Source organism: Littorina saxatilis, linkage group LG2, assembly GCF_037325665.1.
Source record: "Littorina saxatilis isolate snail1 linkage group LG2, US_GU_Lsax_2.0, whole genome shotgun sequence".
Lineage (NCBI taxonomy): Eukaryota > Metazoa > Mollusca > Gastropoda > Littorinimorpha > Littorinidae > Littorina > Littorina saxatilis.
In genome coordinates, this window is record NC_090246.1 from 103819781 (window position 1) to 103836111 (window position 16331).

The following is a 16331-nucleotide window of genomic DNA, read 5'->3' on the forward strand; positions in this document are numbered from 1 at the left end:
CCCCCTCTTACACCATCCCCCCCTTACACCACCCCCACTTACACCATCCCCCCCTTACACCATCCCCCCTTACACCACCCCCACTTACACCATCCCCCCCTTACACCATCCCCCCTTACACCATCCCCCCCTTACACCATCCCCCCTCTTACACCATCCCCCCTTACACCATCCCCCCCTTACACCATCCCCCCTTACACCATCCCCCCCTTACACCATCCCCCTCTTACACCATCCCCCTCTTACACCATCCCCCCCTTACACCATCCCCCCTTACACCATCCCCCCCTTACACCATCCCCCTCTTACACCATCCCCCTCTTACACCATCCCCCCCCTTACACCATCCCCCTCTTACACCATCCCCCTCTTACACCATCCCCCTCTTACACCATCCCCCCCTTACACCATCCCCCTCTTACACCATCCCCCTCTTACACCCCCCCTTACACCATCCCCCCTTACACCATCCCCCCCTTACACCATCCCCCCCTTACACCATCCCCCCCTTACACCATCCCCCCCTTACACCATCCCCCCCTTACACCATCCCCCCTTACACCATCCCCCCCTTACACCATCCCCCTCTTACAACATCCCCCTTACACCATCCCCCCTTACACCATCCCCCCTTACACCATCCCCCCCTTACACCATCCCCCTCTTACACCAACCCCCCCCCCTTACACCATCCGCCTCTTACACCATCCCCCCCTTACACCATCCGCCTCTTACACCATCCCCCCCCCCCTTACACCATCCCCCCTTACACCATCCGCCTCTTACACCATCCCCCCCCTTACACCATCCCTCTTACACCATCCCTCTTACACCATCCCCCTCTTACACCATCCCCCTCTTACACCATCCCCCCCTTACACCATCCCCCTCTTACACCATCCCCCCCCTTACACCATCCCCCTCTGACAACATCCCCCCCTTACACCATCCCCCTCTTACACCATCCCCCCTTACAACATCCCCCTCTTACACCATCCGCCTCTTACACCATCCCCCCTTACACCATCCCCCCCTTACACCATCCCCCCCTTACACCATCCCCCTCTTACACCATCCCCCTCTTACACCATCCCCCCTTACACCATCCCCCCCCCCCCCCCTTACACCATCCCCCCCTTACACCATCCGCCTCTTACACCATCCGCCTCTTACACCATCCCCCCCTTACACCATCCCCCTCTTACACCATCCCCCTCTTACACCATCCCCCCCCCCTTACACCATCCCCCCTTACACCATCCCCCCCTTACACCATCCGCCTCTTACACCATCCCCCTCTTACACCATCCCCCTCTTACACCATCCCCCCTTACACCATCCCCCCCCTTACACCATCCGCCTCTTACACCATCCCTCTTACACCATCCCTCTTACACCATCCCCCTCTTACACCATCTCCCCTTACACCATCCCCCCTTACACCATCCCCCCCTTACACCATCCCCCTCTTCCAGCTCTTTGTTGTTTGTTTGCATTCCACTGGTCAAGACTGCAACATCCTCATTGTTCTTGATTCATGTACATGGAGGTTTGTTTGCATTCCACTGGTCAAGACTGCAACATCCTCATTGTTCTTGTTTCATGTACATGGAGGTTTGTTTGCATTCCACTGGTCAAGACTGCAACATCCTCATTGTTCTTGTTTCATGTACATGGAGGTTTGTTTGCATTCCACTGGTCAAGACTGCAACATCCTCATTGTTCTTGTTTCATGTACATGGAGGTTTGTTTGCATTCCACTGGTCAAGACTGCAACATCCTCATTGTTCTTGATTCATGTACATGGAGGTTTGTTTGCATTCCACTGGTCAAGACTGCAACATCCTCATTGTTCTTGTTTCATGTACATGGAGGTTTGTTTGCATTCCACTGGTCAAGACTGCAACATCCTCATTGTTCTTGTTTCATGTACATGGAGGTTTGTTTGCATTCCACTGGTCAAGACTGCAACATCCTCATTGTTCTTGTTTCATGTACATGGAGGTTTGTTTGCATTCCACTGGTCAAGACTGCAACATCCTCATTGTTCTTGTTTCATGTACATGGAGGTTTGTTTGCATTCCACTGGTCAAGACTGCAACATCCTCATTGTTCTTGTTTCATGTACATGGAGGTTTGTTTGCATTCCACTGGTCAAGACTGCAACATCCTCATTGTTCTTGTTTCATGTACATGGAGGTTTGTTTGCATTCCACTGGTCAAGACTGCAACATCCTCATTGTTCTTGTTTCATGTACATGGAGGTTTGTTTGCATTCCACTGGTCAAGACTGCAACATCCTCATTGTTCTTGTTTCATGTACATGGAGGTTTGTTTGCATTCCACTGGTCAAGACTGCAACATCCTCATTGTTCTTGTTTCATGTACATGGAGGTTTGTTTGCATTCCACTGGTCAAGACTGCAACATCCTCATTGTTCTTGTTTCATGTACATGGAGGTTTGTTTGCATTCCACTGGTCAAGACTGCAACATCCTCATTGTTCTTGTTTCATGTACATGGAGGTTTGTTTGCATTCCACTGGTCAAGACTGCAACATCCTCATTGTTCTTGTTTCATGTACATGGAGGTTTGTTTGCATTCCACTGGTCAAGACTGCAACATCCTCATTGTTCTTGATTCATGTACATGGAGGTTTTAAGATTGACTGTTTTTGATTATTTGTGTTTTGGCAAAGTTCCATTATCAAGTGTTAAGCATGCATTTACTCGTGCAGCCCATCAATAAATGTTGATGTAACTGTAAGCTTGAGTATTGCGTGACACAAGCAATTCCAAACTCCTGTTGGTGCTAAATCATAACAATAGCGTTCTACTGGTGTTGGTGCTAAATCATAACAATAGCGTTCTACTGGTGTTGGTGCTAAATCATAACAATAGCGTTCTACTGGTGTTGGTGCTAAATCATAACAATAGCGTTCTACTGGTGTTGGTGCTAAATCATAACAATAGCGTTCTACTGGTGTTGGTGCTAAATCATAACAATAGCGTTCTACTGGTGTTGGTGCTAAATCATAACAATAGCGTTCTACTGGTGTTGGTGCTAAATCATAACAATAGCGTTCTACTGGTGTTGGTGCTAAATCATAACAATAGCGTTCTACTGGTGTTGGTGCTAAATCATAACAATAGCGTTCTACTGGTGTTGGTGCTAAATCATAACAATAGCGTTCTACTGGTGTTGGTGCTAAATCATAACAATAGCGTTCTACTGGTGTTGGTGCTAAATCATAACAATAGCGTTCTACTGGTGAGAAAATCACAACTTCATCGTTGGTTTGGCTCACTGAATTGAATATTTGACTGTTCCATGTGAACTGGCTGTTTCAGTTTTCAGAGGTATGTGTGTGTCTTTGAACTGGCTGTTTCAGTTTTCAGAGGTATGTGTGTGTCTTTGAACTGGCTGTTTCAGTTTTCAGAGGCGGTTGAAAACGACGTTAAACACCAAAAAAAGAAAGAAAGAAAGTTTTCAGAGGTATGTGTGTGTCTTTGAACTGGCTGTTTCAGTTTTCAGAGGTATGTGTGTGTCTTTCACACTTTGTGTAGAACTTGAACCTTCTGTGCTTTCTTCGCTGAGCTCATTTCGTTTTGCATGTTCTTCCTCCCTCATCCATTGATGTTTGTTGGGCTCTTGCCAGTCGTCTGGCTGATGACTTGTAGTGCTGAAAGGAGGCTCCTCCCTCACCCATTGCTGTTTGTTGGGCTCTTGCCAGTCGTCTGGCTGATGACTTGTAGTGCTGAAAGGAGGCTCCTCCCTCACCCATTGCTGTTTGTTGGGCTCTTGCCAGTCGTCTGGCTGATGACTTGTAGTGCTGAAAGGAGGCTCCTCCCTCACCCATTGCTGTTTGTTGGGCTCTTGCCAGTCGTCTGGCTGATGACTTGTAGTGCTGAAAGGAGGCTCCTCCCTCATCCATTGCTGTTTGTTGGGCTCTTGCCAGTCGTCTGGCTGATGACTTGTAGTGCTGAAAGGAGGCTCCTCCCTCACCCATTGCTGTTTGTTGGGCTCTTGCCAGTCATCTGGCTGATGACTTGTAGTGCTGAAAGGAGGCTCCTCCCTCACCCATTGATGTTTGTTGGGCTCTTGCCAGTCATCTGGCTGATGACTTGTAGTGCTGAAAGGAGGCTCCATTACTTTCACTACCTCAACACAGAATCTCAGGTGCATTTACATTTACACTGACCTGATTTTGGCTTCCTGATAGCTTGCACCAAGTTCTGTTCCAAGTAAATGATGAACTGGACAGGTAGGGCATTAGTAGGAACACTAACAGCAGCCATACATCCCTTGGGGGGTAAAGATTAAAAAAAAAATTAAAAAGGGGTTAAAAGACAAGTAATCTGATAATAATAATATTGTGGATATGTTTGTCAGTGATCACTTCAACTGGATATGTTTGTCAGTGATCACTTCAACTGGAAATGTCCTGTAATTTACTGGTAAAAATCACAAAATACAGTACCAGAAATGAAATTTGCAAACTGTCATTCAATGATACACACATGATATATATATAGAGGTTACAACACGAGTGGTTTTTTATATGGCTTGTATTTGTTAAGACCCAGCGGATGAATATCAAGGGACTCACGAGCCATAGTGCTTTTAGTTATGCGCTATAGAAATCTCCTTAATAAATATTCCCGCTGGGTCTTGACTGAAATACAAGCCATATAAAAAATCACAAGTGTTGTACAGGCATGGGAATTGTCCGCCGAACGGCGGATTTCCGCCAAATTTGAATTTTGTTTTTTGTTCCGCCGAAAAAGCAAGTGTCTGCCGAAAAAATAAAAGGGGGAGGCACACAAAAAAAGCACTGGTTACTTTTGCCTTTGCGCAAAAGCCCGCGAAAACTTTCCGTACTTTGTTCACGCACTGCTACCGCCCGCCTCAGTTACTTGAACTTTTATGTTTGAAAGTAAACCAGATTGCACAGATTGTGTTACAAGTTACATTTTCCTGTTTGTCTCAACAGATCAATTTTTTAACAAATTTAAACCATATAATACATGTATATATATTTTTTTTCTTCAAAAAAGCAAAAATTGGTACTAAAAACTCTGATTCTAAAAACAGAATTTAATGGCAAACTTGGAGCTCAGATGACACCAGATTGCACCATCTGGGTTCTTTGGAGAAATTTTTTTCCGGGGGAGGGCATGCCCCCGGACCCCCCTAGTAAAGCTAGGCGCTTCGCGCCGTCAACTTGACGCTTCGCGTCTTCAGTTATAAATTTTTACAATTTTCAATTCCCATGCCTGGTTGTAACCTGTATATAAAAGACAAAGTGTGACAGAAACATCAAGCTTTAGTTGTCTGTTCAGATGAGGCACCTCTGCACATACCTTATTCTAAAGGCACGTCTGTTGATCTATGTCAAGTCGGTGCATAATGGTGGCTTGGTTGTCCCCGTCAGTTGAAAGCCTCTTACTCGGATTTGACTGAATACCTAGTGGTTACACACGCATCTCCTGAGATCTTGGACACCTTCCTCGTCTATAGGGCCTACTGCACCGCAGAAGAGCTAGAAATACTCGCAAAATGCATTAAACAGCTTGTCCAGAGAACACTCGTAGTCGATGATGTACCGATAAGGGCGTGTGTACCGGGCACGCTGTAACTTCACATGAGCATAGTCTGAACATAGCAGTGCTGGTCGGACGGACTGGGTTTTTAACGATTGCTAGTTTGACTTTTGTTTTAGTTGAGAGCACGAGCACACACACTCAAACACATACGGCTTGTCATGTTGATCACAAGAGAGAAATAGAACAGCGAATAGAAGAGATGGGGGGGGGGGGGGGGGGGGTCTTCATGGAGAGGCTCTACTGTTTTTGGTTATAAAATAGTGCAGTGTGTGTGCCTGTCTGTTAGGGTGAACTGAACAGCAGGTGGTTGGTGTTCATAGCTTAGCTGACTGCTATACAATCTATAAGCAGTGCATTACAAAGTTAGCTCAAGAAGTAGACTGCATGAATGTCTTGATTATCCAGAGATTGATTTTTCAAATTATGTGTCAGTGTGTTAATCACTTATTGACTTACTGTTTAGGAGTTGTTCACATTATGTGTCAGTGTGTTAATCACTTATTGACTTACTGTTTAGGAGTTGTTCAAATTATGTGTCAGTGTGTTAATCACTTATTGACTTACTGTTTAGGAGTTGTTCAAATTATGTGTCAGTGTGTTAATCACTTATTGACTTACTGTTTAGGAGTTGTTCAAATTATGTGTCAGTGTGTTAATCACTTATTGACTTACTGTTTAGGAGTTGTTCACATTATGTGTCAGTGTGTTAATCACTTATTGACTTACTGTTTAGGAGTGGGTGGGATTTGTGTTGGCCAGCACATCATTACTAATGCACAACTGCAGTACCGGTAACCTAATTTGTATACCCAGTTCAGCAGTTGTATGCTTCAGTTCAGGCAAATCAAGCAGTCGAGATTTCCATGGATGTGTCATTCTGTGTTCTTAGCCACTCTCACCATTTCAGTATCACCCCTCTCATCTCAGGGTTTTTGTATCCAACTAACAGGTCAAATAGTCAGCAGATTTGTAAGAATATTTAATTACAATAATTACTTAAGTAACTGCCCTCGCCCTCCATCCCTGCCAGCTCAGCTCCCACACACACACACTCACACACACATATATTTATACATACACACATTTATCCTACATACGTGAGAGAGACACCCGTGAGATAATAATCGTTCAAATCACACGTGTGTATATCATGTAAATGAGGTCATGTCAAGCAAGTCTGTCAGGGACCTGTTTTTCCACTGCTTATGATGCCAAAGTCACCGAGACAAACATCATTATAGAAACAAAAATTGCGCTCGCTAATTACCCTCGATGAATTTTTATAACTAACACGTCACGCCACACTTTGACGTAATAGATTGCACAAGGCTTTAGAAGAGATCGAGGTTCCAAAACAAACGTCTTCAATTTAGCTGGCTCGAATGCAGGAAATTTTCAGTAAAATACACGTAAGTGCAGTATGTAGGATAAACAAAATACTACATGGCTTGCTGTGTCGTACCAGATTTACACTCGTTGCTTTTTCAAATAGTGAACAGCTCGCTTTCGCTCGCAGTTCAATATTTAAAAAAACAACTCGTGTAAATCTGGTACGACACAGCAAGCCATGTAGTATTCTCTATATATATACACACACACACTCACACACATATATCCATACACACACACTCACACACATACACACACACACACACACACTCACACTCATACATACACACACACTCACACACACACATACACACATATACACACACACACATATGAGACTGTGCCAAAAGGTCAGGTGTCATGTCTACTGTCCCGAATGACACACGATTGCTGACATTTCACCATTGCCAACAGAATAAACAAATAAGAAATAGTAATAGGTAGAAAATGAATGTGAAAACTGACTTTAATTGTTGATCAGTATTTTCTATACCACTAACAAATAATCTACTTGCAATAGCTGTTTGGCAAATGTATGTTGCATGGGACACACTGACATGAAAGTGGAAGATGTTTTTCCCTCTAAAGAAACTACATATCAAGTTACACTTTTTGTGCTCTTCCATTCCAGTTGGCAATCAATTGTTAACGCATGTTATTAGAAAAAATAGAACGAAAACAGATTAGATAGAATGAAAAATGTACTGGTGATGTCATTTGGGACATACTGACATGAAAACGTCACCTTTTGGCACAGTCTCATATATATACATACACACACACACATATATACACACACACACACTCACACTCATATACACACACTCACACTCACACCCACACGCATAGACACACACACACACACATACACATACACACACACACAGACACACACACACACACATATATACACACACACACACATATACACACATATACATATACTCACACACACACACACACACACACACACACACACACACACACACACACACACACGTACAGATAAAAACAAGTCTCCCAGTTTACTCAACGTTGAGTACAGAACTTGTTTGTTGAAAAAGGCCAGTTTTATAAGTAGCCATTCATGGTATGTTACCCTCATGCCTGAAGCTGTTTCAACACACGTGACGGCACACCATGTGTGAGTGTCAAGACAGTGTACTGTGTGGATATAGTGTGGATATATTGATTTTCCTGGGGTCCTGCGGCAGATGCTCCAGCATCATTGTGTGTTTTTCTTCCTGCCCAATATGCATGTATTCTCGTTCGTTGGTTAATTTTTATCACACCATGTGCATTATTTGGCAGCTGTTAGTCATGGATAAGTATAAATGCAGACTAAATACCTGTCCAGTCACAGCCGATTTGATTTGATAGGGATGCGCTGTGCTTTGGATGGAGAGTTTTGTAGATCAAGTGGAACAAGTGACCGATTTTAGTTGGAAACCTTCGGAACACAAAGTGATTTCGGGAAAATGTGCAGGTGTAAAAACAGTATTCACAAGTCACTTCATCTACAGATGTTTACCTGTCGTTGTGTTGACATTCTCTTCTGTAATCAGTCTGCTCCACTTGCTTAGTATCTTATGTCATGATATCTGCAGCATGTGATCAGCTGGTTAATCTAGATGAACTGTTTTTGATGATTGTGTCACACTGATTGCTGATAATAGGATCTCTCACGTTCCCCTTGCTACACTTAACTGTTAGCAATGAGTTCTAAGGACAGAACTAGTGGTAAAAAGAGAGGTGGTTGGAAAGCAGCAGACACAGGTGGTAGAGTCATTTTCAAAGTAGGACCTGACGACAGTGACTTGAGTGACTGTGAAGAAGCCATGGATGACAGTGTGGAAGAAGAAATGATCACTGCACGTGCCAACTGTTGGAATGGTTTAGTGTTGCATATCACAGTGCTTGTAAAGTGGATATTTTCAGGAAGAGGTAACAACTATCATTTTGTTGTGTTGAGTGGGGTACACCTATGACCTATTTGTGATGTCAGCTTTGTGTTTTTTCTGTGGACATGCCACCTGTTGGCAGGTGATAAATGAATGTGTTAGACTTACTGTGTCTTTGGAAGTGGCTTGTTTTATTTAGGGGAGAGAATATAAGATGTTTGGTGTCTTGTTGACAGACCAGCTTTGTTGTTGGTCCAAGGGGACCATATCGTCTTTTGTTTCATCTTGTAAGGTGTTTGGTGGCTTGTTGACAGACCAGCTTTTTTGTTGGTCCAAGGGGACCATATCGTCTTTTGTTTCATCTTTATCTACCAAGGCCGAAGGCCGCGGTTCATAAATATGAGACAAAAGGCGATATGCTCCCCGAGGACCAACAACAAAGTGCTGGTCTGACAACAAGCCACCAAACATCGTTTTTGTCATCATTTTGGTTGTGCAACAAAATGCACAATAACCCACAGGGAGACGAATTTTTAGAATCCAACTCCGGGCCACAAAGCATCGTCACAGTAGCACGAGATAACACGTCAAACTTGTATGTGACGTCAAACGTAGCTGGTTGACGCTTTTCTTCCAGTCTGAAAATGTACAGAGCTGCGATCATACGTGTGAGTTCAGTAAGTGTTGAGCATATTTCTTTTCTTTTAAGTGTTTATGACTTTTCGTTGTGGATTTTGCAATTACAGAGATAAGTTGCAAATTGACCATGAGTCGCCGCGGTAATTATCAACATTGATTGGGTCTTTGAGAGTGAATGCTTACAATCGTTGTCCTCGGAAACACAAATCCAAAGCCGCGATGGTTCCACACATCAAACAACCAGCCTGATTGGCTTTTACTTTGACAATCCACGTTTCACCTGAAAGCTCAAACCCATTCACCACCTCGATTTATTGCATGGGGAACATGAGATTTATTTCCCAGGTGTTTGTGAATGAAAACTCATGAAAATGATGACAATACAATATATTCTCATAATTCTTACCCTTCCTTCATTGGTTGTTTATTTTTCATGGTATCCTTGTTTTCGCTCCACCACATGTATTGGGGTCCTCATTTGGCCTATTATGGTCCGCTGGACCCGAAAAGCAACAGCTAACAAACTAACCAAATGTATTTATTTAAAAGTGGTGAAAATTGCAGTTCCCACATGCGTGCATGTGTCATGGTTTACCTTGTTTCCGATATTTGGAAAATGGCTGGTCTGTTCTACCAGATTTGTCAAGGGATATCTATGGTCTGTTCTACCAGATTTGTCAAGGGATATCTATGGTCTGTTCTACCAGATTTGAAGTGCTGTGAGCAGTCAACAGTTCACAGTTTGGAAGCATACATGTATCTCTAAGCACGATTAATGTAACATGAACTTACTGACAGGTGGAGGGGTACAGTGACATGTATCTCTAAGCACGATTAATGTAACATGAAGTGCTGTGAGCAGTCAACAGTTCACAGTTTGGAAGCATACATGTATCTCTAAGCACGATTAATGTAACATGAACTTACTGACAGGTGGAGGGGTACAGTGACATGTATAGATCTCTAAGCACGATTAATGTAACATGAACTTACTGACAGGTGGAGGGGTACAGTGACGGGTTTCTCCACTTAATTGTCAGAAGCAAGTTTGCAGTCACAATATCTGGAGCACCAGCAGTTATTCCTGACAATTGTTTCCTGGGGAGTTCCTACCACTTCCTGTCTTGTCGGGGGGAGGGGGACTTCCAGGTGGGGAACTCTTGTGGTTCTAACTTCTATTGTGCAGGTGCTAATACTTGAGTGTTGAAGATGCTGTGCTTTTTTCACCTGAGGCGCTAGACTGAAGTGTCAATGCCAAGTATTGCGCGAAAGACAAGGCAGACTGCATGATTTAGTCTGCAAGATAGAAGAATACAAGACAAGGCAGACTGCATGATTTAGTCTGCAAGATAGAAGATTACAAGACAAGGCAGACTGCATGATTTAATCTGCAAGATAGAAGAATACAAGACAAGGCAGACTGCATGATTTAGTCTGCAAGATAGAAGAATACAAGACAAGGCAGACTGCATGATTTAGTCTGCAAGATAGAAGAATACAAGACAATGCAGACTGCATGATTTAGTCTGCAAGATAGAAGAATACAAGACAAGGCAGACTGCATGATTTAGTCTGCAAGATAGAAGAATACAAGACAAGGCAGACTGCATGATTTAGTCTGCAAGATAGAAGAATACAAGACAAGGCAGACTGCATGATTTAGTCTGCAAGATAGAAGAATACAAGACAATGCAGACTGCATGATTTAGTCTGCAAGATAGAAGAATACAAGACAAGGCAGACTGCATGATTTAGTCTGCAAGATAGAAGAATACAAGACAATGCAGACTGCATGATTTAGTCTGCAAGATAGAAGAATACAAGACAAGGCAGACTGCATGATTTAGTCTGCAAGATAGAAGAATACAAGACAAGGCAGACTGCATGATTTAGTCTGCAAGATAGAAGAATACAAGACAAGGCAGACTGCATGATTTAGTCTGCAAGATAGAAGAATACAAGACGATGCAGACTGCATGATTTAGTCTGCAAGATAGAAGAATACAAGACAATGCAGACTGCATGATTTAGTCTGCAAGATAGAAGAATACAAGACAAGGCAGACTGCATGATTTAGTCTGCAAGATAGAAGAATACAAGACAAGGCAGACTGCATGATTTAGTCTGCAAGATAGAAGAATACAAGACAAGGCAGACTGCATGATTTAGTCTGCAAGATAGAAGAATACAAGACAATGCAGACTGCATGATTTAGTCTGCAAGATAGAAGAATACAAGACAATGCAGACTGCATGATTTAGTCTGCAAGATAGAAGAATACAAGACAAGGCAGACTGCATGATTTAGTCTGCAAGATAGAAGAATACAAGACAAGGCAGACTGCATGATTTAGTCTGCAAGATAGAAGAATACAAGACAAGGCAGACTGCATGATTTAGTCTGCAAGATAGAAGAATACAAGACAAGGCAGACTGCATGATTTAGTCTGCAAGATAGAAGAATACAAGACAAGGCAGACTGCATGATTTAGTCTGCAAGATAGAAGAATACAAGACAAGGCAGACTGCATGATTTAGTCTGCAAGATAGAAGAATACAAGACAAGGCAGACTGCATGATTTAGTCTGCAAGATAGAAGAATACAAGACAAGGCAGACTGCATGATTTAGTCTGCAAGATAGAAGAATACAAGACAAGGCAGACTGCATGATTTAGTCTGCAAGATAGAAGAATACAAGACAATGCAGACTGCATGATTTAGTCTGCAAGATAGAAGAATACAAGACAATGCAGACTGCATGATTTAGTCTGCAAGATAGAAGAATACAAGACAAGGCAGACTGCATGATTTAGTCTGCAAGATAGAAGAATACAAGACAAGGCAGACTGCATGATTTAGTCTGCAAGATAGAAGAATACAAGACAAGGCAGACTGCATGATTTAGTCTGCAAGATAGAAGAATACAAGACAATGCAGACTGCATGATTTAGTCTGCAAGATAGAAGAATACAAGACAAGGCAGACTGCATGATTTAGTCTGCAAGATAGAAGAATACAAGACAATGCAGACTGCATGATTTAGTCTGCAAGATAGAAGAATACAAGACAAGGCAGACTGCATGATTTAGTCTGCAAGATAGAAGAATACAAGACAAGGCAGACTGCATGATTTAGTCTGCAAGATAGAAGAATACAAGACAAGGCAGACTGCATGATTTAGTCTGCAAGATAGAAGAATACAAGACGATGCAGACTGCATGATTTAGTCTGCAAGATAGAAGAATACAAGACAAGGCAGACTGCATGATTTAGTCTGCAAGATAGAAGAATACAAGACAAGGCAGACTGTATGATTTAGTCTGCAAGATAGAAGAATACAAGACAAGGCAGACTGCATGATTTAGTCTGCAAGATAGAAGAATACAAGACAAGGCAGACTGCATGATTTAGTCTGCAAGATAGAAGAATACAAGACAATGCAGACTGCATGATTTAGTCTGCAAGATAGAAGAATACAAGACAAGGCAGACTGCATGATTTAGTCTGCAAGATAGAAGAATACAAGACAAGGCAGACTGCATGATTTAGTCTGCAAGATAGAAGAATACAAGACAAGGCAGACTGCATGATTTAGTCTGCAAGATAGAAGAATACAAGACAAGGCAGACTGCATGATTTAGTCTGCAAGATAGAAGAATACAAGACAAGGCAGACTGCATGATTTAGTCTGCAAGATAGAAGAATACAAGACAAGGCAGACTGCATGATTTAGTCTGCAAGATAGAAGAATACAAGACAATGCAGACTGCATGATTTAGTCTGCAAGATAGAAGAATACAAGACAAGGCAGACTGCATGATTTAGTCTGCAAGATAGAAGAATACAAGACAAGGCAGACTGCATGATTTAGTCTGCAAGATAGAAGAATACAAGACAAGGCAGACTGCATGATTTAGTCTGCAAGATAGAAGAATACAAGACAAGGCAGACTGCATGATTTAGTCTGCAAGATAGAAGAATACAAGACAAGGCAGACTGCATGATTTAGTCTGCAAGATAGAAGAATACAAGACAAGGCAGACTGCATGATTTAGTCTGCAAGATAGAAGAATACAAGACAAGGCAGACTGCATGATTTAGTCTGCAAGATAGAAGAATACAAGACAAGGCAGACTGCATGATTTAGTCTGCAAGATAGAAGAATACAAGACAAGGCAGACTGCATGATTTAGTCTGCAAGATAGAAGAATACAAGACAAGGCAGACTGCATGATTTAGTCTGCAAGATAGAAGAATACAAGACAAGGCAGACTGCATGATTTAGTCTGCAAGATAGAAGAATACAAGAAATTGACTTTTTTGTTTGTGAAACTCTTGGACACTCTGTTCAGGCACTGATTACTGATTACTGATTACTGATTACTAATTCCAACAAACAATCCAGCAGAGAGAAACAAAACTAGTGTCAGCAATTTATGGGTGAAATTGGTTAACAGAGTTTTAGCATAAGTTAAAATTACATGCGACAGCCAATAGTTATTAACTACATTAACAAATAAAGCAAGTAGGCTAATAGTATTAGCAAAAGGGTCTCTTTCAACTGAGTTCCCCCCCCCAAACAAAAAGCACACAAAACAGGTGGGTTTTTTTTGGATAAGAGTACACAAACACCAGGCTACGAAAGAGATGCTCATGGTACAGCTGATTGTAAACCAACTGGCAAGTGAGGATGAGTTGCAAAGCCAGAGATCTCTTCCAGTGGCAGTTTTCTGTCTGTTTAGTTACACACTCCTGGTCGAAGGGACATGACATTAGCAGTAGACAGAAAGGGCTTTTGTTGCATCAGCCTGGACAGTGGCGCCCCAGGGAGTCTTGCATTGGAACCAGGCCAGGCAGTCTCTGTCCTTCCTCCTGTTTCTTTTGTCTGCTTAGACCATTACTGATTTCATTTTGTTGGGCAGAGTGACAGGATGAGTGATCCTTATTTGCATATTGGCTGGATTGGGAAGGGGGGTGTTTGAGTCAAGCTTGTTACTTTCAGTGTTTGTGTAGAGCTTGTTACCTTCGGTAGTCAAATTTTACCTTTGTGTGCCGACCTACTTTTAAATGAGCCGAAGGACGGGGTGAACTGCATGACAAATGAGACAATTTGCATTGACAATCATTTCTAGTAGCCCTACTGTTTTCAGGGTTAGGTAGGAATCACAAATGAGACAATTTGCATTGACAATCATTTCTAGTAGCCCTACTGCTTTCAGGGTTAGGTAGGAATCACATTGAAAAAGAGTTGCGCATTTTCTAAGTGCTTTTGCGAGGTACTTTTTTTCCGAACTCCATGGATGCTTGCAGATCTGTACAGATTTGTACAGTCTTGCAAAATGCCCTCTAGTGTAGACCTGCAGGGTTTAGCCTGGGAGAAAAAAGCAATGGGACATTTGTCCCCCTCAACCAAATTCCGATGGGACATAGTCGAAGGCAAGAAGCGCCAAAGAGGCTTGTACACGTTTTGACCAAAGATGTAAAAATGGGGCAATATGGTGCCATCTGAGAATTAGCCGCTGTATCGTGGTGTGTGTGTGTAGTCTGATGTAAAGTGTACATTTGGTGGCGCAGTGGTACGTAATCTCAATGCGCCCTTTACCCCCCGCGGGTTAGGGGGAAGAATTTACCCGATGCTCCCCAGCATGTCGTAAGAGGCGACTAACGGATTCTGTTTCTCCTTTTACCCTTGTTAAGTGTTTTTTGTATAGAATATAGTCCATTTTTGAAAAGATTTTTAGTCAAGCAGTATGTAAGAAATGTAAAGTCCTTTGTACTGGAAACTTGCATTCTCCCAGTAAGGTAATATATTGTACTACGTTGCAAGCCCCTGGAGCAAATTTTTGATTAGTGCTTTTGTGAACAAGAAACAATTGACAAGTGGCTCCCCATCACATCTCCCCCCTTTCCCCGTCGCGATATAACCTTCGTGGTTGAAAACGACGTTAAACACCAAATAAAGAAAAAGAAATCAATGCGCCCTTTGACGCACTGAAGGGAATTGTGATGGGACATTTTCAGATTTAATGCGCCAATGGCGCAGGGCGCACTAGTAAATGAAACCCTGGACCTGATAATGGTAAAGGCTGTTAGTAATTACTGTAACATGCTTTTGCTCTGAACAAAATGAGTCTTTTTAATGTTTCACTTTCAGCATTGTACAGTAGTTACCATGGCTCACCCTGCTTTTCAGAAGAACGGTAGTATGTTAGTTTTTAGCCTTGAAAGTGGTAACATAACTCATTTTTGTGGTTTTTGTTTTGCAGGTGCGTCGACGGCATCCTTGAAGAAACCGCGCAGCAGGGGTCTGTTAAGTTCCTTCTTCTGTTGTTTCGGTAACAACAACAATAACAACAACAACAATGCTCCCACCAACTGCCAGGTGCCTCAAGTGGAGGAAAACGGCAACCCCAGGGTAAGAGCATAGATATAATGGCAACCCCAGGGTAAGAGCATAGATATAATGGCAACCCCAGGGTAAGACTAAGAGCATAGATATAATGGCAACCCCAGGGTAAGAGCATAGATATAATGGCAACCCCAGGGTAAGAGCATAGATATAATGAAGTTGTTTCATTAACCTTAAATTATTGTTACATGTACATCTTAATTGCTGATCTTAACTCTATTAGTGTAATTGAGTAATGTCAGAAAACTTCTATCATCCCACCAGACAATAAATAAAGGCTTATGTGTTGAAATGAAAACAGAAAAGTACAAACGGCAAATTGGAAGCTGAGTAGAATCTATCCTTTTTGAAGCAAATTGACCTGTACAAGACATCTTGGCTTCTGTAA

General features: G+C 42.5%; 1 protein-coding gene across 3 annotated transcripts in view; it reads left to right on the plus strand.

The window, feature by feature from the left end:
- LOC138960418 (carboxy-terminal domain RNA polymerase II polypeptide A small phosphatase 1-like) overlaps nt 1–16331 on the plus strand; it is a 55411-nt gene that overhangs the window by 10687 nt on the left and 28393 nt on the right. For 2 of the 3 annotated variants that reach the window (XR_011453970.1, XM_070332331.1), the window contains exons 1-2: nt 8196–8938; nt 15801–15949. Coding sequence is in view for 2 of the 3 variants with exons in the window: in XM_070332331.1 (XP_070188432.1) it covers nt 8710–8938; nt 15801–15949 (378 nt within the window). In the remaining variant the exon portion in view is untranslated. Of the gene's footprint in view, nt 1–8195; nt 8939–15800; nt 15950–16331 lie in introns of those variants that run through there. The other variant, XM_070332332.1, reaches the window with a different exon arrangement.